This window comes from Propithecus coquereli, unplaced genomic scaffold (genome assembly GCF_000956105.1).
Source record: "Propithecus coquereli isolate 6110/MARCELLA unplaced genomic scaffold, Pcoq_1.0 Scaffold34, whole genome shotgun sequence".
Classification (NCBI taxonomy): Eukaryota; Metazoa; Chordata; class Mammalia; order Primates; family Indriidae; genus Propithecus; species Propithecus coquereli.
In genome coordinates this window covers 10,298,519-10,323,921 of record NW_012149063.1, presented here as the reverse complement: position 1 = coordinate 10,323,921, position 25,403 = coordinate 10,298,519, and the positions used below count along the sequence as shown (strand labels likewise).

At 39.4% G+C, this 25,403-nt stretch overlaps 1 protein-coding gene across 1 annotated transcript in view; it reads left to right on the top strand.

The window, feature by feature from the left end:
* PDE11A (phosphodiesterase 11A) overlaps positions 1-25,403 on the top strand; it is a 369,842-nt gene that overhangs the window by 315,740 nt on the left and 28,699 nt on the right. Inside the window, exons 16-19 of the mRNA XM_012650811.1 lie at positions 3,789-3,866; positions 9,210-9,273; positions 15,219-15,293; positions 19,872-19,955. Coding sequence (XP_012506265.1) covers positions 3,789-3,866; positions 9,210-9,273; positions 15,219-15,293; positions 19,872-19,955 — 301 coding nt within the window. The remainder of the gene's footprint in view (positions 1-3,788; positions 3,867-9,209; positions 9,274-15,218; positions 15,294-19,871; positions 19,956-25,403) is intronic.

Below are 25,403 nucleotides of genomic sequence, written 5' to 3'. Positions count from 1 at the left end.
AAAAAAATAGACTTGTCTCATGCTTATCTTGACAAAATTATAGTACAGGAAGATTCCTATTATCTTGTGAGGTCAGAGCCAAACCTTGAGATGACAGAGCACACAGACCCAATCAAGAAGTAGCTGACTTTTGACAGTGGAGGAAAAAATCAAATTAGTATGCTATATTTTTCTGTGCCCTGTGAAAAGATTCCTCTTACTCCTCCTCCATCCACCATTCCCTAGGGATAGTTGATGTTCCCTTTCATCCTAGCATTGTTAGTGATGTGAAGCCTGTGACTGATTTTGAGTTTGGTTTTGATTTAAGACTTTCACACCACCAGCTCCAACTGTTAAAATTTCCATCATTTGAGAGTTTATTCTTATGGCGCTGCTTGGTTGTCATGTCATAGATTTGCATTAAAAAAAAAGAATTTGTTTTCTTCAATGAGAAAGAAAACCTAGGTAACGTGCCTCCACTTTGCATCAAAGGTGTTATGTTCCATATATTGAACAAACTTTTGGCAGATATAACAGCAGTTGGTGGGCAGTGGGTCAGACATTGGATGGGAATAGTGTTCTTATTTCCTACAACTTGTTATGTTGTCCATTTGGTTCAGGTTAGAATCTAGTCTGCAAGGATCTGACACGGCTTTTCTTGAATAGGTTTTATGTTGTTTTCTTCTCAATCTCTCCAAATGGCAACTGTGAAGCCCCTGGAACAATTAGAATCAAGGTGAAACCAGTAGCTAAAGAGATATTTTTTTAAATGAATAGCTTTCTGAGATAATCATTTTCATTCATTCATCAATTCAGTACATATTTATCGAGTTCCTGCTGCATGTTAGGCATTGTTGTAGGTACTGGGGATGAAGGAGTGAACAAATATGGGCCAGGCCCCTGCCTTTATGGAGCTTGCATTCTAGTGATTTCTTGGAATAACTCCTAGAATTGAAATGGCCACCCAGGTGCAAATGATAAGGATGATGACTGACAAGCTCTTCCAGAAAGCTTTGTATGTTCCTCTATGATCCTCCAAGATAAGCAGAGTGCCTTCCTCCGTGCTCCAAGGACACCCTGGGCACACTTAACTGCTTGGGCATCTTGTCTGCCTTGGTATCCCCAGCTCTGCCACTCACCAGCTGGGAGACCTTGGGCCAGGTATTCAACCCTCCGAGCTTAATAACAGTAAGTAATTCTTACTGATCACCTCCTTTTTCCAGGCACTCTGCTAAGTGTTTTGCACAAATCATTTATTTAATCCTCCCACCAGCACTACAAGGTAGATCCTGTTACTATTACTCTTTTACTAATAAGAAAACTGAAGCATAGCAAGGTTAAGTAACCTACACAAGGTCAGTCATGTAAGTAGTAAGTGACAGAACACAGGAAGTCTATCAGAAACATAGTAAGGACCCCATAAATATTAGCCTCACCAGGACTGGGACTAGGGTAAGACAGGTGAAGTGAGGCCTGCAAAGAATCTTGTCTTTATTTAGAATTTTGTTATTTTGTTTATCATGGATTTTTTGCATTTATTTTGATTTTTTGAAAACATTGCACCAAAATATTTATCTTGATTACTGAATTTTTTGGTACCCATTAAGTTTTATGCCCAAAGTGAATGCCTCTCTCACTCTAATCACAGAATCATTATTATCATTAGTATTACATTTAAAGGGGGAATTACCTATTTATTTGCTGATTACCCTGGCTAAACTCAGAGACATTTAAATGTAGCATTCATGTCTTGTATCCATAAAATCTAATAAAGATTTGGAACAGAGTAGATGTTCAATAAATATTTGTTGAACCCAACTTTCTGCTCTATAATAATTCAAAAGAAGACTAATTTCTATTGAGTAAGAGAAGAGAACTGGGTGAACTCTTCAATCTCTATGTAGTCCAATTAGTCCATTTTGTATTATTGTTGGCAGTAATACTATTAATATTATTTATGTATTAACCATAGCTATCAGGTATTGAGTATCTACCAGTGCCACACACTTAGCGCACCTTATATCAAATTCTCACTACAGAGCTGGAAACTGAGGCTCAGCAATGTGGAGTCATTCACCCAGGATCACATGGCTGATAAGTGACAGTCAGCATTGAGCCCAGATCAGCGGGAGTCCAAACCTGGGCCCTTTCCACTCCATCACCTCCCTTTCTATTTCAGTTCATAGTCAGTGGTGGTGATATGAGAAAGGCATGGCCATGGTCATGAAGAAGGGAGTGGGCCAGATAAAGAAGATGGTAAAGGTATGCAAAGAAAAGATGTGCACACAGTGCCCACCCAAGGGGAGAGGGGGCTGCTGGGCCCTTCTGTGCACTGCGCAATGCCATCTCTGCCAGTCGCTATAAGGTTGTCTTGGAGATCGTCTCACACTGTAGCATGGCCTTGACCCATATCAATTCAAAAAGATGGATCCAGGACCTGTCCTTGTGTCTGGAATACAGAAGTAAGCTATACATGGGTCTTCCTGACCAGCCCCCTTTCAAGTAAATTGAGTAGTCAGCCCGATTGGTTGACAAGAAATCCATACATTTGGTCAGCAGTCATGGCACCCCAGGCCAGACACAGGGGAGCCAGCGGTTCTCAACATCGTGTCCTTTGTCCCCTACATTGCAATGGGTCAACACTAAGTTTCCAAGATCCTGCCCTGGTTCCCACCATCAATGATATGTTATGGTGGCATTTTCCAAAGTATATTTTTTAAACATCAGTACTGTGTGGAATTTTGTGGTTAAATAAAGTTAAACAGGCTTTTCTACCTCCTAGGGGATTTCTTTACAAGGAGCACCCCTTGAGACTAGCATTTTGTGAGATGCACTTGGGGAAATTGTGTGGCAGGATCCTTTAAATACTTTCTCATTAGGAAGAGCCAAGAGGGTGAAAACTTGGGAAATGATTCTTAAATAGAAATGGTGTTGTCCTCTTTTTCTTTTCTTTTTCCACTGTAAAAATGAGATAATATAACTAGATAAACAGAAGTTTTGAAAATAGAAAGAAATCATCCTATTTTCACAACTTTAAAATATTCCTTTCCTGTCTTTTCCATATCTGTACATCTCCAAATGTATATCCGTGGATGAGTGCAGGGGAGTATATCGAGCACTGTGCTAAATGCTTTGCATGTGTCCTCTCATCTACGCCTCACAGTAACTCTGAGTTTGCAACTATAATCCCCATGTTACATCAGGAAATTGAGGCTCAGAGGGTTTAAGTCACTTTTCAAAGTTACGCCACAAGTAGGTTACTGAGCCACTGTTCAAACACGGTCACTTTCTGACTTCACAGCCTATGTACTTAAGCACTGAAATGATGAAATCATTGTTTTCTAATCTGGAAAAAAATATTTATTTTGAATTTATTACCAGGGAGTTTATCTTATCTTGGAGCATCATGCAGCTCAATTCTGCGTGATGATAAAAGAACATTCTGGAATTGTTCTGCTTTTCATTTGTCCTTGCCTCCCTTCTCTGACTTTCAGTAAGTGTCACAGGGCTTCACAGCACATAATCCTAAATGCAGTACCACTTTGTTTTCTGTTTTATGGCTCTATAATCTCCTCCATTGTAAACACATTCAGAAATGATTGTGGCTTTTTTTTGAAGCAGCAATATTTTTTAAAAAGTGATTTATTTTGATAGTGCTTTAGCCTCATGATTTCAAGTATTAAGTTACTTGGTTCAGGTGGTCTTATATTTTTCCCATAAATGTGTTTATGTCACCCCACAGACTGAGAAATTTCATTTTAGGTTTTTTTTTCTCTCTCTCTTTCTTTCTTCATTTGATTTTCCTGCAGGAGGAGAACTGAATTCTTTGAACTTGTCAGCAAAGGAGAATGTGATTGGAACATCAAAAATCATCGTGATATATTTCGGTAAGAAAAAGCTCTTGTTTATGTGTTTCTTCAATATTTGGACATTGAGCCATACTTTTCTGACAGTGGTAAGAGCATAGAAGTGATTTTTAAAGTGACAAATCTTAGCTTACATTCAAAACATTCAGAGATTAGTTGAACAGAGAAAAGATGGAAGATGTGTCTTTTTGTCTTATAATTTATTGTGGTTTTGCCTCCTCTCCATAAATCTGCCTTCAAAAATAGAAAATGATGTTCAAGCTAGTTCAGTTTCAGCAAGCCATGATTTCCTCTCTTTCCTGAGGGGAGGAGGGTGCAAGTGGGGAGGAGAAGGGATTTTTGAACCTTAGAAACCAGAGTTACATAGCACAGAGGAAAGTGCAGAGTTGCCTTTTGCTTTTCTTTAGCAACAATAGAATAGGAAACCAGTCAGAACAATTTTGGTGGTGGGAGAGGCTGTTCTAGATGTTCCACAGGGCTTCTTCCAGCTGTTTAGAAAGGACAGCAGCAACCTGCTGTGTTTAGGTGGCATATTCTAACCACTCTGTTGCAACCGCTCCAGATGGTAACACCATTCCTCTTTCTTTCCTGCCCTCTCCTCCCACCATCTCCACCTCACCCATCCTGGACTTACTGCTGGCCTCTTCCTGTTCTGACACTGCCGAGTCTTGCTGGGAAAGCTTGTGAGGCCAGGATTGGGGTGCACTGGATCTGCTCCATAACCAGGCAACTGCTGGAATCCCCCTGAGTGGGATTCCCATCACTGTCCCCAATGTCTGTCGTATCCCATTTCTGCCCCCATCTTCCGCACGCTGCAGCTGACCTCACGTTCTCCCGAAGCACTCTCCCCAGAGGGCCCTCTATTTCTCCCCTCTCTACTTTAATATTTCTCTGTGTTCTCTTCACAGACTTTTTCCCTCATCCTTTCCAGAGAGAGAGACCTTTCTTCTCTTCAAGACGAGCCCCTCCACTTGTGTCCTAATTCCATTCTCTCCACCTCCGCCATCGCCCACCCAGGCTTGCTACATCAATCATGCTTCTTTGGCTTCCATTTTCTAAATCTGTTGTTTTCCATCATGACCTACAAACGTGCTTCCACCTCCCCAATCAGAAAATCATTCCTGCCTTTTCTCCAGGTCCCATCACAGCTTTCTCCTCTTCACTCCCACACTTCACTAGCACATCCCCTAACGTCTTGCAAGGCAATTTCTTTCTTTTTGTATAATTTTTAATTCCATGAGTAATTAGATGAATGTATTTTTCTGTAACAAATTAAACATTGCGGATAAACTCCTTGGAGCTCCACCCCCAATTCCCATACTGATTGCACAGTTATACTTCGTCATCAGTTTGTCGCGTCTTTCCAGATCATTTCCAAAGCATTTTCCACACATGAGTACCCTAAGGAAAAATATTGTGTAGTGTGGATTTGTATTGTTACTTTTAGCATAAGTTATATATTTACATCCCAAGGTGAACTTGCTTTTCCACTCAACTGTATGCCGTGGAATTCTTGTTGTGTTCATACCTCATCCTCTTTTATCATCACATGGTATTCCAAAACATCACAGGGTACTTAGCTATTCCTCTACTGAGGAATTAAGTCTGTGAAATGTGATTTCTGCTCCTTTTGAAACGCACTGGTCACCTCTCAAGTATCAAAATCCACAGCCTTTGTCCTCTTCAGCTTCCTCGATCTCTTTGCAGCCCCTAATTGAATGTGCCTTTCCTTTCTTAAAACTCTCTCCAGCCTTGAATTCTGCAAAGCCATGTTCTTCTGAATTTTCTCCTTTCTTCCTGACTCTTCCTTCCCTTCTTTGTCCTTCTCTAGCCCTTCTTCCTCCCCACCACACCCTAAACATAACTGTCCCCCAACCACCTGTTTTTGATTCTCTTCCCTTGTTCCTCCAGCATCCTCATGGTTTCATCTGCCATCTCTTCTCAAATGTCTCCCAACCTGTTTCTTGGGCTTTAGCCTCTCTTCTGAGCTCCATTCCGAAAATGCCAGTCCTCCTTCAATATCTCCACCTGAATGTTTTTCTGTAGATATTTTCAAACTTTTTTTGGCAGGGAACCCCATATGGAGGAAATACCTTCTTTGGAAGCACAACATGTGAAATAGAAGTGCACACCCCTCCCCCCAGACCCTCCCCTGTCTCCCATTCATGGTTAGACTTGGACCGTGGTGCACCGGGGTGGGGCTGTGATGAAGTCCTATCCACAGAGGATTTAAAAATAGTAATAAAACCAACTAAAAGTCAGTCTGCTTTTCATTATCACCATGTGCCAGCAATTCTAAGCAGAGTCACTGATGAGATACTCCTCCTGAAAAATGTCTTTGGTTGGTATAAATTCTGAACAATTGCTGAAGTTGTTGTTGAGGATCAAAATAATTAATATAAAAGCTTCCAATTAGCACATCTTTATTATTTATCCTTTCTTTTTACATGTATCGTAAGTTAATTCCAAGAATGTCTAGTTGTACAGTCAGCCCCTGACACAGGTGGACTCAGCTACATGCTCTCAAGAGTAAGTTCCTAACTGTTTGGAACCTTTTGAACTCACTCTGGGTGTAGTTTATGTCTCTAACCTTGCAGAATCTCATATTCCTGCTTTTAAAGACTATATTTAGGGTAAACAAGGCTAGCACAGTGATGGTAGAGATGAAGAAATATAACTTGAGTTATTTCCATCCTGTCATTTTATATAACTATTTGTAGTTTTTATTTGTGTTTAAATTTAAAACAGTGAAACGAAGTACAAACTACAAGGTGTAATATTTTTATTTCGTAAGTGCAAATTTCAGTTCATACATGAAATCTTTTATTGAATTTGAATACATCTTTGAAATTAAAATGTATTCCTTTTAATTTGCCAGTTGTTTCAAAACTGTAGAACAAATCAAGAAGATAGTGATTATCACAAAATTATTATTGAAATAATTATGGCATATAGAGGAGAGGTATGTTAAAAATAATCTGTTGCGAGTATCAGATATGCTGGGTACACCACTGTTCTTTTCTCACCCCACTTAGCACAGAAAGAGTCATGCCCTCCTTATTCCAGACCATTCACTCAGTTGTACTAAACAGCTTGACACAACTTACCTGTGAATTGAACTAGAATTATGGGCACCTCAAGACTAAAACAGCCAGTACAAACTCCCTCCCTGCTCTCTGACTCTAGAAAAGACCTTTCACTTCCTTCAGAGGCTTGATCTAAAACTAAGATAATACTGTTCCTTTGTCTCCTTCAGTTCTTCCTTTGTAATCTTCCATCCTTGTCCTTGCCTGTCCACTCCCCCTTCCTTGTTTCATGCTGTTATCAATTTATGCTTCCAACTGGTCTCTTTCCTTCCACTCTCTCCTTCTTCACGCCGTCTTCACTTCCATCATCTCAAGTTTTCTCCCTAAAAGTCTAGCCAGGTTCCTCCTGAGTCCCCAGCCTTAATTGACTCCCCAGTGACAATTGGACAAAGGTTTCATCCACTCCACCCACCATACCTACCTCCCAGCCCTTCCCGTCTTCCTTCTCTGTGTAGACTTTCTGCCCCACTGTAGAGCACTCACTGGAGTCGAGATCCTTCCATCAGACTTTATGGACTCCAGCCCTACCTTTGACACCTCCTAGCTGTATACAACCTTGGGCACGTTACCTAACATTTCCAAGCCTTAATTTTTTGATCTGTAAAAAGGAGATAATAATAGTATCTCTACCTCATATAGAGACTATGTCAATCACCTTGTAGTGGCAGCCCAAAGAATAGTAGCTATTAGAATTATTATCTGAGTACCTTGAAGATACTCAATCAACTAATTAATGGTGATATAAATTTGGGAAGTAAATTTCAAATTATCAGTTGAACAGAGCCTAAGTTATGATACAAGCAGGCAGCCTCACAGAGATTATTTCCCACCCAGGAGAGACGCTGCAGAGTCTGTGCATTACCCACAATCTCATCCCACAACAGAACCTAAAATGAAAAGCATCTCAGTGTAGCAGAAGGGCGTCTGGTAGCTTTGCCATAAGCACAGGATACTGAATCTTCTGCTTACTTGGGGAAAGTTACTTAATCTCTCAATGCTTCTGTTTACTTATCCGTAAAATAGGAATAATGGCAATTACCTCTGGGGTTGTGATGAGGATTCATTTAGTTAGTGGTTAGTTAGTAGTCAGTTAATAGTATGTAGTGCTTAACACAGGGATGTTTGGCATTAGATGCTTCATAGAAGGTGCCTGAATCCAAGAGGGCGAGGCCTGTAGATGCTGGTGCTGCCCGGTTGTGCCTTGAATGACCTATTGTTATCTGCACTCCACCTGGTTCCCTGGAGGGGTTTCCTGGGGAAGCTACACAAACCCCCCTGCCATCCAGCATGCTCTGCCATCTGGGCAGCAGACATGTTTCCAAGGCATCGGGATCCGGCAGGGTATGAAATGTTAACACCTGACATCAGGACAGCCCTGTGACTTACAACAACACACCCCTTTCTTCCAAAAGCAGTTAGCCAAGATGTGGTTCCCCGGCTCGAATCCGACATTACTTTTCATCACATACTGCTGGTTTTAGCACAAAGAAAGCAGATTTGAGACAAAGAGCGTGCCTTATTTTTCCCCCTCCCACCAAATCCAATTATAAGCACCAGAGCTATGTACAATTTGAATTGTTCCCCATGTTTCCACGGTTTCATGTGAATTCTAGTTAAATCTTCACCTCAAAAATCTGATTCAGATCGTTCCTACGCTTCCTTATGTGCTCAAATTAATGAAGGCTGTGGCTGAGTATGTTTCTTCTTCATAACGCTTATAAAACACAGTTGGAGCCAGGTAGTAAACTGGAGTAAGATGGGGTGGCTCTCCCCCATAAATCTGAGCTCTGCAGAGCAGATGAAAATGCGGGAGCTCCTATGTGCTGTGTGCCTCGGCTCCTTGGTATGTGTTTTCTTCCGTTCCCATCAATCAGTAATAAATTGGTAAATTGTTTCATCAGCCATGTATATAGCGTTATATACTGACTTCCTTGCTTACAGTTAAAAAAACCCCAATAACACCGTCCATTATAAATTATTTTAAACAGAGCCTGCTTAGCTCAGGTATAGAGAAAGAAGTACTTTGCTTTCCTTGATTTGCTGCAGACAAAACAAAAGGGCCACCAGAGGATGTGTGAGAGCTTTGTCTTCCTAAGCAGTGTGACCACATGATGGAGATGCTGAACACAGGGACTATAAACAGTGCTGCCCCTTGTTGAGGAAAGGAAGATGTGAACCGGCCTCCTTTCCATTTTATTTATTTATGTATCTAGGACAGGTTTGTTTAGGAATGCAACAAAAGATTATTCAGGCTGTTTTGTTTGGTTCTGTTTTTCAGATCAATGTTAATGACAGCCTGTGACCTTGGAGCCGTGACCAAACCGTGGGAGATCTCAAGACAGGCAAGTGGTGATTAATGACGGGGCTCAGCAGAGGCGGGGGTGGGGGGACAATATTCCCAGAGCCCTGACTACCGTAAGGCACTGAAACCCCAGTCAATTTGCATCAATATTAACATGGTGTAAAAAATAGCAGGAGGCTTAGGCGCAACGTAGTTTATTGCATAGCCTTTTCTTTATCGCCTCCACTGAGCAATAATATTTCTGACTCTAAGATTTTTTTTTAAAGTGCTAAATCCAAACAACGCTTCAACCATTTCTTATGGCAAGAGTTTCAAAAGTGTTTTTGGCTAGGTAATCATGTCTTAGCACAGGGTCCTGTTTTTCACATCTGGAAAAAAAAAAAAAAGAGGTAAAAAGGAAATTCTATTTTTCTTTTCTTTTCTTTTCAAATACTGTTTAGATATCCGACAGTTCTGTGGCCAAAGTGTTCAGTATCCAATTTAATTTGTAGAAAAGAAATCACGCCTTTACTACCTATCTAGTTTCTCTGCCACAAAACATTAGTTCTATAGCAAGAATAATTTTCAATCAAATAATTATCTGACTTAAGATCCTTTTTACTGACAGTATTTAGAGGTTAATAGCCCTTTAAGTTTTATGAGGCACCTACTATGTGGGCTGTGGGGTCCAAAACAGTAACTTGGCATCTTAAGACCTGACATTTTAGGGAAAATAAGATATCTTCCTATATCAATAAATAGATATTGATTGCTTTATATACATTATTTCATTTAATCCTCAAAATCTCCCTTTAGGTAGGTATAATTACTATAGTATGCTGAATAATGGCCACCCAAAGATATCAAGTCCTAATCCCTGGAACGTGTAAACATTATCCTAGAGAAAAGGGTGTCTGTAGATGTGATTAAATTAAGGATCTCGACTGAAGACAGTATCCTGGGAGATTACACATTCGGTAGAGGAGAAGGCACTGTAAGGGCAAGGCAGAGGTTGGAGTGATGCAGCCACAATCAAAGGAATGCTGGCAGCCACCAGAAACTGGAAGAGACAGGGAACAGATTCTCCCCAATAGCCTTAGAGTGAGCACATCTCTACAGACACCTTGATTTCTGCCCAGTGAACTGATGTAAAACTCCTGGCCTCCAGACCTATGACAGAATAAATTCCTGCTGTTTTAGCCACCAAGTTTGTAGTAATTTACAGCAGGCTTGGGAAACTAATATAGTTATTATCCCCATTTCACAAATGGGAAAAATGGCTCAGAAATGATAAACAGTCAGAGGTCATATAGCTGGTAGACGGTGGAGCTAGGTATAGCAGATTAGGCTCCAGAGCTTTCATTCTTAATAGTGTTTCATACTTCCCTACACAAGATGCATCAATCATCATTTTTAAATGATGCAAGTGTATCCACAGAATAGGCTATGTTATCACTAAATCCAAAAATCTCAGTGGCTTTAAGCAACAAATTGCTCGTGAACATGTGCATCTAGGATTGGCTGGTGCCTCTTTGTCCTCATTCTGCACTGCGGTTGATGGAGCAGCCACTACCCAGATCATTCTAGCAGAAGCCCTGGAGGGTCTTGCACTGGCAATTAAATGCCCCCACACACACAATTCATTGGTCACAATTTGTCACATGACCCACCCCATCCAGGAAATACAATCTTTCTATTTGCCCAGAAAGGAGAAAGCCAGAAATAGTAGGTGAAAACATAACTACCACAGTTTGCCCTTCTACTCACCAAAAATGTGATACACTCTCCTTCTAGCAGACAAAATATATTCTTGCTCTCCCCAAGGAAGACAACCCAAATGTCCCATCAGTCACGGCATCAAACTCAAAGTCCGGGATCTCTGGGTGATAGGTGCTAGTCTCTATATCAGAACTGGATGCCAATTAAAGACCTACACACTCCCAAAATACAGCGTTTAACATACACCCCAAACACAAAACACCTATTATAACACTCCCATGCTGAAAGCAAAGAGCAGAGCAACATTTGGCAGTTCAGGGTCCACAGCAACTGCAAGATCCCACTGGGCACTCACTGCGGGGGCCTCTGCACTGAGGTGGGCCCAGGTTCTCTGGGAGATGGTCCCCAGTTCATTATTTTTTATGACCTTTAGACCTTCCCTGGGAAATTATTCCTTCTCTGAAGGTCAAGCTGGTTTTTCAGCCTGCTTTTCCCCTAAAAAAGGTTGAGGGCCCAGGACTTGTTTTACGTAGTCATGAGCTCAGGGGTTCTTTAGTATTAAAACTCTCTTCAACATTTAGTCAGCTTCTTATGTCTTTGATTCTAGTCATTTCCATTTGCCAATAACCATATTCACAGTTCTATATAAACATCTTAGATTTTCTCTATATCTTTGCTTCTTTACATTTAGGAATAAAGAAATATAGCAAACATATTTCTTTCTTTTCTCTCTCCTGAATTAATTCCTAGTGCCTTGACCTTAAAAGGCTTCAGTGAGAAAAACCACAAAGTTAAATCATTTCTCTGAGCCATTTTTGTCCAGTTCAAAGGACCTAATTCATTCAGAGTTTTTAACTATAGGTGCACTAGCCATACCTTTGATTTGAAACTTGTTGCAATCCTGAGTCTTGATCAACCTTTGTCATTCAAATCATATCTAAATTTTCGTTTTTATGGTTTGGAGTTGAGAAGCAACTTCATCTTCCATCTCTACAAAACCCTGAATTTGTGACTTTTTCTATGCTCTTTCATTCCTGGTTATAAGCCTGCTGACCCTTTTCTGAACTCACTTCCTGTAATACGTAGCGAAACAGTCGATAGTAATCATTGCGTGCTACTGACGCTTTGTTTTCCAATCTCTTCTCCTAAGATTACAAGGTCATTAAGAACATTGTTAGCTTTATTTTAGTGATAATTGTACAAAATATTTTGCCACTGTGTGCCATGGATTGTCATGCTTATAGCTCCTCACTATCTTATATCTGGTTCCCAAGCTGATGATGATGACACGTATTTTAGGGTCTTTTTCTCTCCTTCTCTCCCTTTTTTTTTTTTACCAGCAGCACCTCACTTCTATACCAATTTTTGTATTAGGCAAGGATAGGCTAGGCTAGGCTCTGTTTCAGTAACAAGTATATTCTAAAATTGCAGTTGTTTAACACAAATAAAGGTTTAATTCTTGCTTATATCGCAGTCCAATGCAGATTGGGTAGTTTTCCTACAGAGCTCTCCTCCAGTTGAGCTTTGGTTTTAATTTCAGTCTGACATATTTGAAGTCACGTAAAGCAGGGTAATTGTGAAGAACCTGTGTGGTTGAGTAGCTTCTGTCTACGTGTCTGTCTACCCTTCACTTCCCCTAGAGGTAGGAGGCTCTTCCAGGTATAGGGGAAAGTGTAGAACCAAGGTGGCTGCCATGATAGGGATGGAATGGGGTAGAGGGATGGAAAGTGCAAGGAAGTCAGAGGGACTGGGAAAAAAATTGAGAAGACCAGAAAGGGAAAAGGATGAGGTGTGATATGCCAAGGCCTTCAGAAACCCAAGTGAAATAAACGCATGTCAAGAACTGAACAAGCAGTAGCCCACTGGGGCAGGATAATGATAGGGCCAAGTACTTGGAAGGAAAAAAAGTTTCTGCAATCATATAATATTTTAGAACAACTTGGGAGGCCTAATAGCTGCTTGTAGGTGGTCTTCTCAGTCACTAGTGTAAATATTATTTTATTTTTAGGATGTGAAGTTCTGCTGATAAGTGCAGAAACATAAGAGTTCAGGGAAATAAAACACAAAACCATGTTTTCCCAAATGCTTCCATCAGAAAGCTAAGTTCACAGTTGTAAGCTGGAGATCTCATCCGTGTTTGTCTCCAAATGGTATAGATTAAGATACTTTTAAAAATATACTCATTTCCTAATTTTAGGAAACATTTGGACAAAACAACAGACCCTTCTTTTAAAAATATATTTTTAACTTCCTGGATGTTAATTTTTTTTTTTTTTTAACAACTCCCTTTCAAAATGTTTTTCTACCGGGGTCTATTCCACTTTTCCTTCCTCACAAACATAACTCTAAGCATGTGGGCTTCCCCGGTGATCCCCCAAGGCCCGATTAGCATCTCAAATTTTCTTCTTTAATAAAAAATTCAATCAGGAGCCATTTAACATTCCTGATTGGGTTTTTAAGTAGAAACAAAGCAGTGGTATGAGTTAAGTTGTGAAAGAAGCACAGGGGAGGTGCGGAGTCTGCTTTAGCAAGAGCAAGGACAGGATTTTGTTTTAATTTCTTTGCTTTCCAGGGGCTACAGACCTATGCAGGACTCCCATCTTGGGGTGCCTGATGTGCACATTTACATTCTTTAATGCAAAAGACCCAGCTCAGAGCAACCTGAGGGAGAGTTTTGGGAACGGAATAAATGAGGCCATACCCTTAGGGGACCATTTCTTCTTTAAAGAAGGCCAGAGAAAGGAGAGGGAGACCTGATGTGCTGAAATGAATGGTAGCTGCAGAGACTGGAGAGGAGAGAAGTGAATCAAGTCCCAGAAAACAGGCAGACATAATAGTGAATTCACTGGAGCCAGAGGTTAGTTAGGGAGAGGGAGATTTTTGTGGTTTTATGTGGTTGAATTCTTTTTTTTTTTTTTTTTTGGTTTCTTATATGACATGTGGTTTAACTCTTAAAAGGAACCCATATTTCTTATTAGAAATGTTAGAAATCTGAACTTACTGGATATTAGAATTCTTTATTGACTGTATACTTGCCACTCTCAGATTTATACATGTGTGTGTGCGTGTGTGTATTTGTGTGTTTAATGTTATATTTAAATTTTATCTATGATCCATGGTTGACAAAGTCTCTTAAGAGATAGACTTAGGTAAATTATCTTGATTCTATGCACTTGACCAAAATGAAACCCGCCTCATCTTTGCCAGACTTAAAAACCTTATCTTTATAAAAGGCTGGAATAGAGAAAAATTAGTTTGGGGATCCAGATCTTCTTGCCATGAAGTTGTCTGGGATTTTTTTCTATTCTTCCAATATTTCATAAATAAATATAGTTCATTTCAGAAATTTCATAGATGCACAGCATAGTATTGTTGAAAATACCTGTTCGACATTTATCAGTTATATCAATTTTCTTCCACAAACTATCCTGAGAAATAGAGGCTTGGGAAAGAAAAAAGAAAAATCTCTTTGGCTTGGCTATGAACAGTAGCTGCTGATCTAATGGATGAAAAGTAGAAAAATACAGGTCTCTGTGGTTTGGGATAGAACAACCATTCCATTGTGCTTGTACCAATGAGAGCCTACCATAAATTAACACTTTTAGTACATAGATCCAGACGGTCTGAAGAACAAATCACATTCTTCAAACTCTATCATAACATACTGTGAAAGTCTGGCTTGAACAGTGAATCTAACATTAGTCCTGCCTCTTGATGGATGGCTACGGTAGGAAGCAAGAAGGTATGCCCTGGGGTTATTCCTTCTACAGTAAACACAAGTATTTTTAGGGAGGGAGTTAAGGAGTATTTGTGGTAGCAAGAGGAAGACAAGCAAAGATAAAAGTATGCAACAAAATAAAGAATATACGCAGAAATAATCAAAAGTTGGCTAAATCATCATTAATAATACAACATAATAATATATAATAATATAAATTATTATTAAGTTAATATTTGCTTCATTTTTCCATATAAGATCTTTTCCTATTTTGAAGGTGGCAACCTAGTGCTTCATCCCAAATATGAAAGCTATATATATTGTGGGAGATCATCTGTTGGCATGCATCTAAAAATACATTGCACAAGTTCTCTTGATTAAAAGGAAATCGGTTTCATTGATTAAATTCTGTAATACCTTCAAACACAAAAGGTTAATGTACTTTCTCATAAGCTTTTTAAATGATTGTCTGTGTTGAAGGTAATCACCAGATACATAAGCAAGAAATAACTCCCAAGTTTCATGATAAACTACACATAACCATGAATTAAAATATTAATGTGTTTTAGGTGGCTGAACTTGTAACCAGTGAGTTCTTCGAACAAGGAGATCGGGAGAGATCAGAACTCAAACTCACTCCTTCAGTAAGTTCATCCTTTTATTATCACGTATTTACCCTTTCAGATGACATTTTCAAAAATAACTCCAAGTCACAAGTTGAAAATGGAAGAGACTGAGAATGGATTTAAGGAAGCACTCCTGAAAGTTTAAAGCTTTAATTAAACTCAAATGCTAAACACTGTTATTCCCAGGTTTCTGATTAAGAGTGGTGAGCTACTTAACAAGCATTTCCTGAGCACCCACCGTGGGACAAATAGGCACAAGGGAGGATGTGCAAAGCGGAATTTGAATAATTCAAAGCCCGGTGCTGGCATTTCACATATGCCTACTTTGGAATAGAAATAATGTACAGCAAAAAATTAAAGGCAAGCTGTCCAGCCTTGAGTAACTAGATTTTATTTTCTAATTTCAAACTTTTCAAAATTCCAAAAGCAAATCATTTCAAATCTGTTTCTTTTCTTTGTTTGCAAAATGGAAAGTTCCACCTGGGGAACTAGGCTCTGGTGATTGCAATGCTATTTATGTTGGACTCGCCCATTAAGTTATTATTTGACAATGCTTATTATAGGCTCAAGATAATGCTGGTTTTGTGCATCGGGATACAAAGGACGTAAGTGACTCACTCACTATCCTCAAGGAGGGGGCAGCCTCTGTATTCCTAGTGAATGATTAGCTAAAAACATATAACCCAGTGACTCTGAGAGTGCTGCAAACTATTTTCAAGCCTAGCACAGCACAGTAGATTCAATGAAGCTCAAAAAATGTGTCAATTGTTGAGAATTCTGTTTAAGAGGCTTCAAATCAACCGTGTCTTGATCATTTGGAGGTATTTATAAGATCTTCAATTTTTAAGAGACCCTTCTTTGTTGACATTAAACACAAGAACTCTCTCCCAGCTTGAATAGTTTCACCTGTTTGAAGTCAGAACTCACAGTCTTACTAATTTTGACTATTCTTAATCAGCTGCTTATGTATAAAAGGTCAGAAGACTACATAGGCTAAAACACACACTAATTATTTTAGTTTTCAAAGCAACATATATTTACACAATTTTCAAATCCCTTTATTCTTTTTTGGTGGTGTCACCAAATTTGGTTATAAAAATAAAGATATTAGATTGGGATGCATACAGTGAATGTGTAAAACCTGGTACAACCCAAATTTCTTTCAGCTACATATCTACTTTCAAATAAAAGCTTTTTCCCCCTTAAAAACTGTTTCAGAGGCATACTCTGAAGGGTTTATAATGCAGCAATACCACAGGTCATTTAATTAAATGAAAAAAAATATGAGCAAATTGCCAGAGTCAGTGAGCTGCTGGGTGCAGTGGTGCAGCACTAAGGAGTCTTTATCTGTGGGCTTAGGTAAGGCGTGTTCTGAGACATAAATGAAATTAATTTTGTGATGGAAACATAGCTCTCAATGCTACTGTCTTCTAAAAAAGGCTACTTAACACAGCTGGTGACCTTCTTTCAAGAGAGGCTTGGCTGCTGTGGCAGGGTTATCCCTCATTAGTCCTTTTCCAGAAATGTCTGGAAATGCATGCACCCAGAGCTGATGCCCTTGATATTTAGGAAGAAAACTGTCCTGGAGCCCCCTCAGGTATCATGGTCCCAGAAGTCTCTGGAGTCACTTTACGAAGACAAAGGCAAATCTGGACCACAGCCAGAGGGTCAACACTGGAAGCAGTGAGTCAGCTAATAAACTGCTCGAGCACCTCCATGTGTCCAGGGTGAAGCCAGGTCCTGTGTATCCAACAATGAGCAAGACACCACCTTCCCTCCCCTCAAGGCCCATGTCAACATTAAACAAATTTAGATGTTAAACAAATAATCACTCATGGTGATTTACAAAATACAAATGCTTTGAAGGAAAAGCACAGGACAATGTGGGATCTCACACTCATTTTTCTTTCATTAAGCATTGATTAAGAAAAGACTAGTCCAGAAATAAGCCCTTACAATTATGGTCAACTGATTTTCAACGTGAGTGCCAAGACAATTCAATGGGGGAAAAATAGTCTTTTCAATAAATGGTTGAGGAACAACTGGATATCCACAGGCAAAAGGATGAGTTTTGTCCCCTACCTCTCGCCGTAGCCCAAAATAAAGTCAAAATGGATCATAGACCTAAATGTAAGAGATAAAACTCTTAGAAGAAAATATAGCTATGAATCTTCTGGGTTGGGTTTGCCATGGTGTCTTAGATATGATACTAAAAGCACAAGAGACAAAAGATAAAATAGCCTATACATGTTGGTCCAGAGATGTTGAATTGGACTTTATTAAAATTAAATTGGACTTCATCCAAATTAAAAAATTGTGTGCACCAAAGGATACTATCAAGAAAGTGAAAAGACAACCCACAGAATGGGAGAAATTATTTGCAAATCATATATGTGATATGGGCCAGGTACCTAGACTATGCAAAGAACTGTTATGATTTAACAATAGAAAGACAAATAACTCAATTTTAAAAATGGGCAAAGGATCTGAATAGACATATCTCCAAAGAAGATATATAAATGGCCAATAAGTTCATGAAAAGATGTTCAAAATCATTTGTCATCCGAGAAATGCAAACTGAAACCACATGAGATACCACTTCACACCCACTAAGATGGCTATAATCAAAAAGTCACACAATAATAACAAGTGTTGGTGAGGCTGTGGAAAAAATGAAACTTCATATATTGCTGGTAGGAATGTAAAATGGTGCAGCTGCCTTGAAACAACAGTTTGTCAATTCCTCAAAAAGTGAAACATAGAGTTATCGTATGACCCAGAAATTCTACCTGTAGGTATATGGTATATCTCCAAGAAAAATGAAGACATACATCCACACAAAAAACTTGTGCATGGATGTTCATAGCAGCATTATTCATAATATCTTGTAAATAAATCAAATATTGATCAACTGATGAATGAATAAATAAATATTGTATATCTGTACAATTAAATATTACTTGGCAATAAAAATGAATGAAGTGCTGATGCATGCTGCATGGATAAACATTGAAAACATTATGCTAAGTGAAAGAAGCCAGTCACAAAAGACCACATATCATATGATTCCATTTATATGAAATGTGCAGAATAGGCAAATCCATCTAGACAGAAAGTAGATTAGTGGTTGCCTAAGGCTGGGAGTTTGGGAAAAAATGAAGAGTGACTGCTAATGATATGGGGTTTCTTTTTAGAGTGATAAAAATGTACTAAAATTGATTGTAAGTGATGGTTGCACAACTCTGTGACTATATTAAAAAACCACTGCATTAAAAAAAGAAGTAACTTTGCAATACCCAGCAGCAACAGAGTAATTAAATAAATAAGAAAATTTCAAATAGCAAAGAGAACTATAGAGAAAATAAAACAGAATAATATCTTTTAAAGGAACATTTTGGAGCAAAATTCATGTAGTTCACAAGAACTATCCCTTTCTCCAGCTTATTTTCACAGTTTTCTCTGAATTGCAGTCTTCTTTCCTGACATTTCCCATTTCCCATTGCAAGACAAGGATGAACAGAGCTGGTGGAAGTCAGTGACCTCTCTAATTGAGAGATGTTTTCCCCGGATTTGGCAGCTAGTGATTTCTGCAACAGCCACTCCCACCCTTGTTCATAAGGCTTCAGGAGGCAGGCTTTTCCAACATCTCTGGACCAAAGGGATTTCTTGGATCTGCCCTCATGATACCAAAATGATGTAGATGCCATGTTTTATCTAGAGGAAACACAAAACTTCCTCTAAGACAGTAAGGCAGGGCAAGTTATAACTAGACAACCTGGTCTTCTAGGTAGGTAAGGGCACAAGGTAGTTTCTTAGGCCTTGGCTTGTCCTTAAGAACAAAGGGAGGGACGTTCTCACTGGTGTAGAATTGTCAGTGTTTATTCAGGGAATCTATTTTAACCCTCCAATTCCAACTGATAATTTCCTTTGTTAAGTCTGCCTAAGAGAAAGTATGTCATTTCTTTTTCTCAAAAATATACCTAAATAATCTCGAACTTTGTAACATCATAAAGTTTAAAGGTTGGGAATGAAGAGAGATGAGTGCCTCCCACCATCAACCATCCAAGGATAGATAAGTATTTAGGAATTTATTAATGATAGTATCTTATTGGAAAATACACATAATTGCCAAACCAGCACTCCACCCTGAAAAATTAACACAAATGATTTCTATTTTTTAAAAAATTGCTTTTAAGTATCTTTTCCAGTCTATCCTATTCTATCCCACCCTCTCACTATAGAAATAAAAGTCTGCATTACTTTTGTGGCAATAAAACATATTTCTTTCCCTTAACTTTACTCAATTCCCAGCGACCTGAGAACTTGATTTGGTAGCAGTTACCTATATCTGAAGACAGATTTCGGCCGCAAGAAGTTGCATGCTATAAAGTTCAAATAAATTCACTTACAAATCCCATAAAAAGAGGTAAAAAATACTTTATTTCTCACAGATAAAGGATAAGAAAGTACATGTGAAGATTGATTATGATTTGGGAAGTGTTCAGTTTGCAAACATCGGACCATTGTGGCAAAGCGTTTGACAAAGCACTTGTAAAATACTTCGATGTGCTAAAGCAAGCTTCTCCCATATTCTAGGCTATTTTTGATCGGAACCGGAAAGATGAACTGCCTCGATTGCAGTTGGAGTGGATTGATAGCATCTGCATGCCTTTGTATCAGGTAATGTTGACTTGGGAAGGTCTGCATGTCCTGACTGAGCCGGAAAAGTAAGTAAGGTATTGCAGAAGCATTTGTTTTAGGAGACCCTTCCAGGATACAAACATTACTGAGAAAACTCTGGATGCACTTTGTCTTTTCCTGGATTTCTGACCATCCCCTGGGAAGAATTTTACTTTCTAAGACATAATCTCCATGGGCCTCAACTTCCTCATCTGTGAACCAGGGGTAATAATATTTTATCTCAGTATCTGCCAAACTGTACCCCATGGAACATAAATATCCAGCCATAGTCCAATAGCTATCTCTTCAAAGAAGAGCTCACAGACCCAAGAAACATGTTTAACCTTGATTAACTCTGAATTTCTCAAATATATTTGATTACAGAAATCTTTTTTTATTTTTTACAAATTTTCTTTTACTTTATTAATACCATGTGACACATGAGTGTTCCATGAAACACGGTGTTCTGCTCTGATCCCGTGATCTGGGCCAGGGGAGTTTTGTAAAGCACCTTCCATTTTCAAAAGCTGCCTCTCTGAGACGCATGCGACAAATCCCAATCAGTGAATTCTGAGCGAGATGCACTAATGATTCCTAGCTCTGCTCCCTGGTGTGCAGGACCCTGCTCCTGGCAAGGAGACAAGTGTGGCTTTGAATGGTTCACACTCCACTTTTTGAGTGTGGATTAGGGCTGGCATCCGTTAACACTAACAGTTTAGTGTACACTGGCTTTTAATTCTCCTTCTAAGCATTTGCTTTCAGATGTAAAACCTGGCAAGTTCTTTACCCCCCACCTAGCTCAATCATACTGAGCTTCTTTTCTAACTTCAAAGTGAGAAACATGCAGGGAAAGCAAAACCTCTTAGTTTCTCACTCCATGTAACTCCATTAAAGACACAGTATTGTTTTTTAAGGACCTCACAATCATTAAGTTCAAGCTCATCTACCACTTTGTTTTCAGCACTTTTAGGAACTGCTGATCCCTGTCACAATACCCTAAAAAAACAAAACAAATAAAAAAACAAAAAACAAAAAAACAAACTTAGAATAGTATTAAAGATAGAAATGTAATTTTTTTTATTTTTTTAGAGACAGGGTCTTGTTCTAGCACCAAAGCTGGAATACAGTGGCATCATCATAGCTCGCTGCAGCCTTGAACTCCTGGGCTCAAGGGATCCTCCTGCCTCAGCCTCCCAAAGTGCTGGGATTACAGGCCTGAGCCACTTCACTGGGCCTGGAAATATAATTTTTTAATAACTATAAATAACAAAAGTAAGTTAATTTTTGTTTTATATTATCCATTAAATACATGGTAGCATAAAGTCAGCCAAAGTTTTCAAATAATCAAAATTGATTATTTTAGTTATAAATGGAACATAATGTTCTTTTATTTAATAAAGAAAGATTGGGCCAAAAAATCAAGAATGATGTACACTTTATTGTAAGGGGATCCTCAACTCTCTTTTCTTCCGGTCTGTTCCTCCCATCCTTGATGTTTCTGAAGAAGCTGGCCCCCCTGTGTAAAGCCCACAGCCGTTGGGTCACATATATCTTGCTTTGCTAACTTGACCTTGACTACCCACATGAATTATTTTTTAATGTTATTCAGTTTCCTGTGCACACTTAGGCAATAAATGGGATGAATAAATTATTCTTACAATTAAAAAAATCCTTTTTTGTGGATAGAGCTTGGAAGATGATGACATGTGGTGGGGGTGGGATGATTAATTTTTGGTACTAGTTTGCAAAGCTATTTTGGAGTGAACCCAAAGTCTACACACACTCTTCCTGTGTGATTAGTTATAGTAAATGCTGTAAAGCTGCTGTCCCCAACCCCTGGGCTGTTACAAACCTGGCCTCACAGCAGGAGGTGAGTGGCTCAGAGCAAGTGCAGCTTCATCTGTATTTACAGCCGCTCCCCACTGCTGACATCACCGCATAAGCTCCACCTCCTGTCAGATCAGTGGCAGCATTAGATTCTCATAGGAGCCAGAACCCTGCTGTAAACTGCCCGTTTGAGGGATCTGGGTTGCATACACTCCTTATGAGAATCTAATGCCTGATGATCTGAGGTGGAGCTGAGGTGGTGATGCTGGTGCTGCGGAGTGGCTGTAAACACAGATTATCATTAGCAGAGGGGTTTGACTGCACAATAAATGTAAGGTGCTTGAATCATCCCAGTACCATCCCCCCTGCCACCCCTGTGGAAAAATTGTCTTCCATGAAACCGGTCCCTGTTGCCAAAAAGGTTGGGGACCACTGCCATAAAGGATCCTCACGTGGTTTTCCATATTAATTTAATTGTTTTATTACTGACTCGTAATTGTTAGGGCTTATCTTATGCTTCCTATTAAATACTTTGAAATCTTCAGGTTAAAAAGGAAGTTACTTGGATTTAAATTGAAAATAGCAGTTTCTAGAATTTAGGGAGTAATATTATCACTTCACATTATATATCATCCTGATTTTTCACATCTGTTTTACTTTAATATTATACTTATCTGTGAGGTTACCTACACCTGCGGTTTTCACCCACAGGAAATTAACATGTAGAAAGATTAAGCAACACTCCCACCAAATGAGAGTCGTGTCCTGCTCACTCATGACCTCTGTTTTGGTGTAGGGGCCTTTCTACTGCCCCACTCCACCTCTGAGGGAAATTTCTTCCACCATTTTTTATTATGCCACTAACTGGGGAGAGGCACGCCATTCCAAAAGGGAATGTGGAAGGAGCTGTTTACAAAAGCTCATATTCATACTTGCTGTTGTACCTTCTCATTTAAAGAGGATGAAAATCTTGCTCCTTTTGATTCCATATCACCACTAATTTTTTTAAAAACTCATGATTTCATTTGTAAGTTTTTTACAAGGCTTCAAAACCAACCTTTCAAGAGCCCTCAAACCACTTCGTAGAGTTGAAGTATCCTCTCGGAGGGTCCCTATTTTGTTTCATCTCATGCAGTGGGTTTCTTTTTCCCACTATTTACCTGGATAATCTCACATCAATTGTTGGTGCTCCCAAGCAAGAATAGAATCAGTCAGCAGGCAGGAATCACCATAGTGGGAAGACACAGAATCTTGAGGAAATGACAAGCCAGGAAAGTCACTGATGTGATACTAGTCACTGAGGCAACTCAGCGAAAGGCCAGACTGGGGTTTTGAACTTAAAAGTGCAATAATGAGTCTGAGGGGATAGAAGGCACACAGGGCAGTGTGCAGGTGGCAGGAATCTGGAATGCGGTTGGTCTGACATGACATGGGCTGAAATAGAGAGCGTAAGAGTCCAGTTTGACCTTGCTCGGTTGGTCTGGTCACATGGCAAAAGGATACAGAATAACACTTATGAAACAAAATGTCCCTTCTAACGGCCAAGACCAAGATGGGGTCGGCTTGGCTGGCAGGAAACCTCATGCAGAGCCTAAGACAAACAGATTCTCCTAGAGAGGGTCCTCCTGCAGGGGAAGAGTGTGGAGCGATGGAGGTAGGAGAGGGTGGAAGCTGACTGTGGGTGCCCTGGGGCTGAAGGGAGGGTGGACATGCAGTCGGGCAGTAGATACAACATGGCTTTACTGTAGCTTTTTGACTTCATTGCCTTTCACTGGGTAGTTCGGTTTTACTTCATGGTTTTTAAAGGACTGTGCTTGTCAAATACCAAATAGATCAAGCACTTTCCGCTTGTGCTCCTGTTCGCTGAGTTTGTCTTTCCCCCAAGCAAAGGGTAAAGATTATCGCTACTCTCATGTGCCCTGAAGGGCTACTTATTTGTGTGCCTAGTTGGGAACCCACACTGGTACACTTCGGATGCCCATTGGGTTTAAAATCGAAACCCGTCTCTGAGATAACTTCACTTTCCAGCCAATCTGTGACTATGTTGAGGGAAAACGATGAGGAACTCCCTCTCCTCCAAAATCTATTTATTAGGAAGTTACCTAAGTAACCTAGTGATTGACTGAAAGTGATGGACAGAAAATCTATAAAAATATATAAATAAAGCAGAAAAAACAATTTGTGGGCCCTCTTTATTGTACCAAGAGAGGCTGACTGGTTCTCTCTGAAGGGGAGAAAGAGAACAAGTAATTGTGGCATTGATTTAGCTCTCATACCATGCCAGGTGGGAAGGACACATGCAGAGAACAGTGCTAGATCCATGGAGAGTTATATGATAAGGACATAGGCCATGTTTATCTACATGTGTTTATATGTGAGCATATAGTTCTCTGGAACTTGCTCATCTTTTTAATCATATGGTTCCAAACTTTTCTTAGAAAAAAAAGGAAAGAAAAAAGAAAGAAAAGAAAATGGTCCTAACAGGCACAAGTCATGATTTATTTGTGACAGCATTTTAATCAGGATGCATATAGGAAGCCTCGAGTGGGCAGGGAACCATCAAAGCACGTTCCCCCGGAGAAGACTAAAGCCCTGGTTAGTTAGCTCTGTCCTAGCAGGGTATCTCGGGAGGAATACATTGACTTCTGATTCCCATGCTTTCTGCTGTCTTTGCACCCTGCTGGGGATCCATTAGCCTGCTGCTCAACATCTTTGGAGGAAAAAAAAAAGAAAGAAAGAAGAAGGAAAAAAAGACACCATCAAACTCTGAAGTCATTGCTTTGCACCAGCCTTAGGGATAAACAGAAAGCCTCATGTCATCAAATCATTCTGAGCTGCTCTTTGCAGTAGCAAGCTGAGTTTGGGCTCCTTATTCTCATTCTCAACTTAATCAAACCTCAGTGTACCTAGAATGTCAATGGTGTACAGAGGCGTTATAAATCTTCTGTTAAGGATTGAGGGACGTAATTTTTATTATGAACACAATCAGATTTTCAGCTCATCCCAAACGGCTTTTGATTTTGAAGTGTATTTTCTCACAGATAATGCAAAAGAGCTTGACCTGGGCAACATATAGCCAGAATAATTTTATCTCTCCATTAAGAGCAGGAAAATGTGGATAAGATCAATGCCTCTCTGTTAAAATGTCATAAGGATTCTGAAACAGGCAGGGCTTCTGTTGTTGAAGATTATAGTAACCTTTGACTTTTTTTTCTGTCTTTAGTTTTAGCAAATACATTCTACTTGATGCAATGTAAACACACTCTCTGAAAAAAGAAAAGAAAGTCTTTAAAATATACTTGAAATCATAGAGACTGGAAATTAGAAATTGATAAACAGGAAAAGAGGATATAAGCGCTACTCCAGGACAATTTCTCTGGGTACTGATAAAAGTATTTTAAACACAACTAATGTTTCCTAGAAAAAATTTCATCAGATTTAAAAAAAAAAAAGACAACACCCAAATCAGCTTCCTGTAAAGTGTTTCCCCTATGACATTTAGTATTCTTGTAATGAGAGTAAGAGATAGTTGGGTCTAATTTCTTACCTGTCCTTACAAAGGGGAGACGTGTATGGAATGGCATCATACATAACTCAAAAAACTCAGGAAGAAGAAAGGAA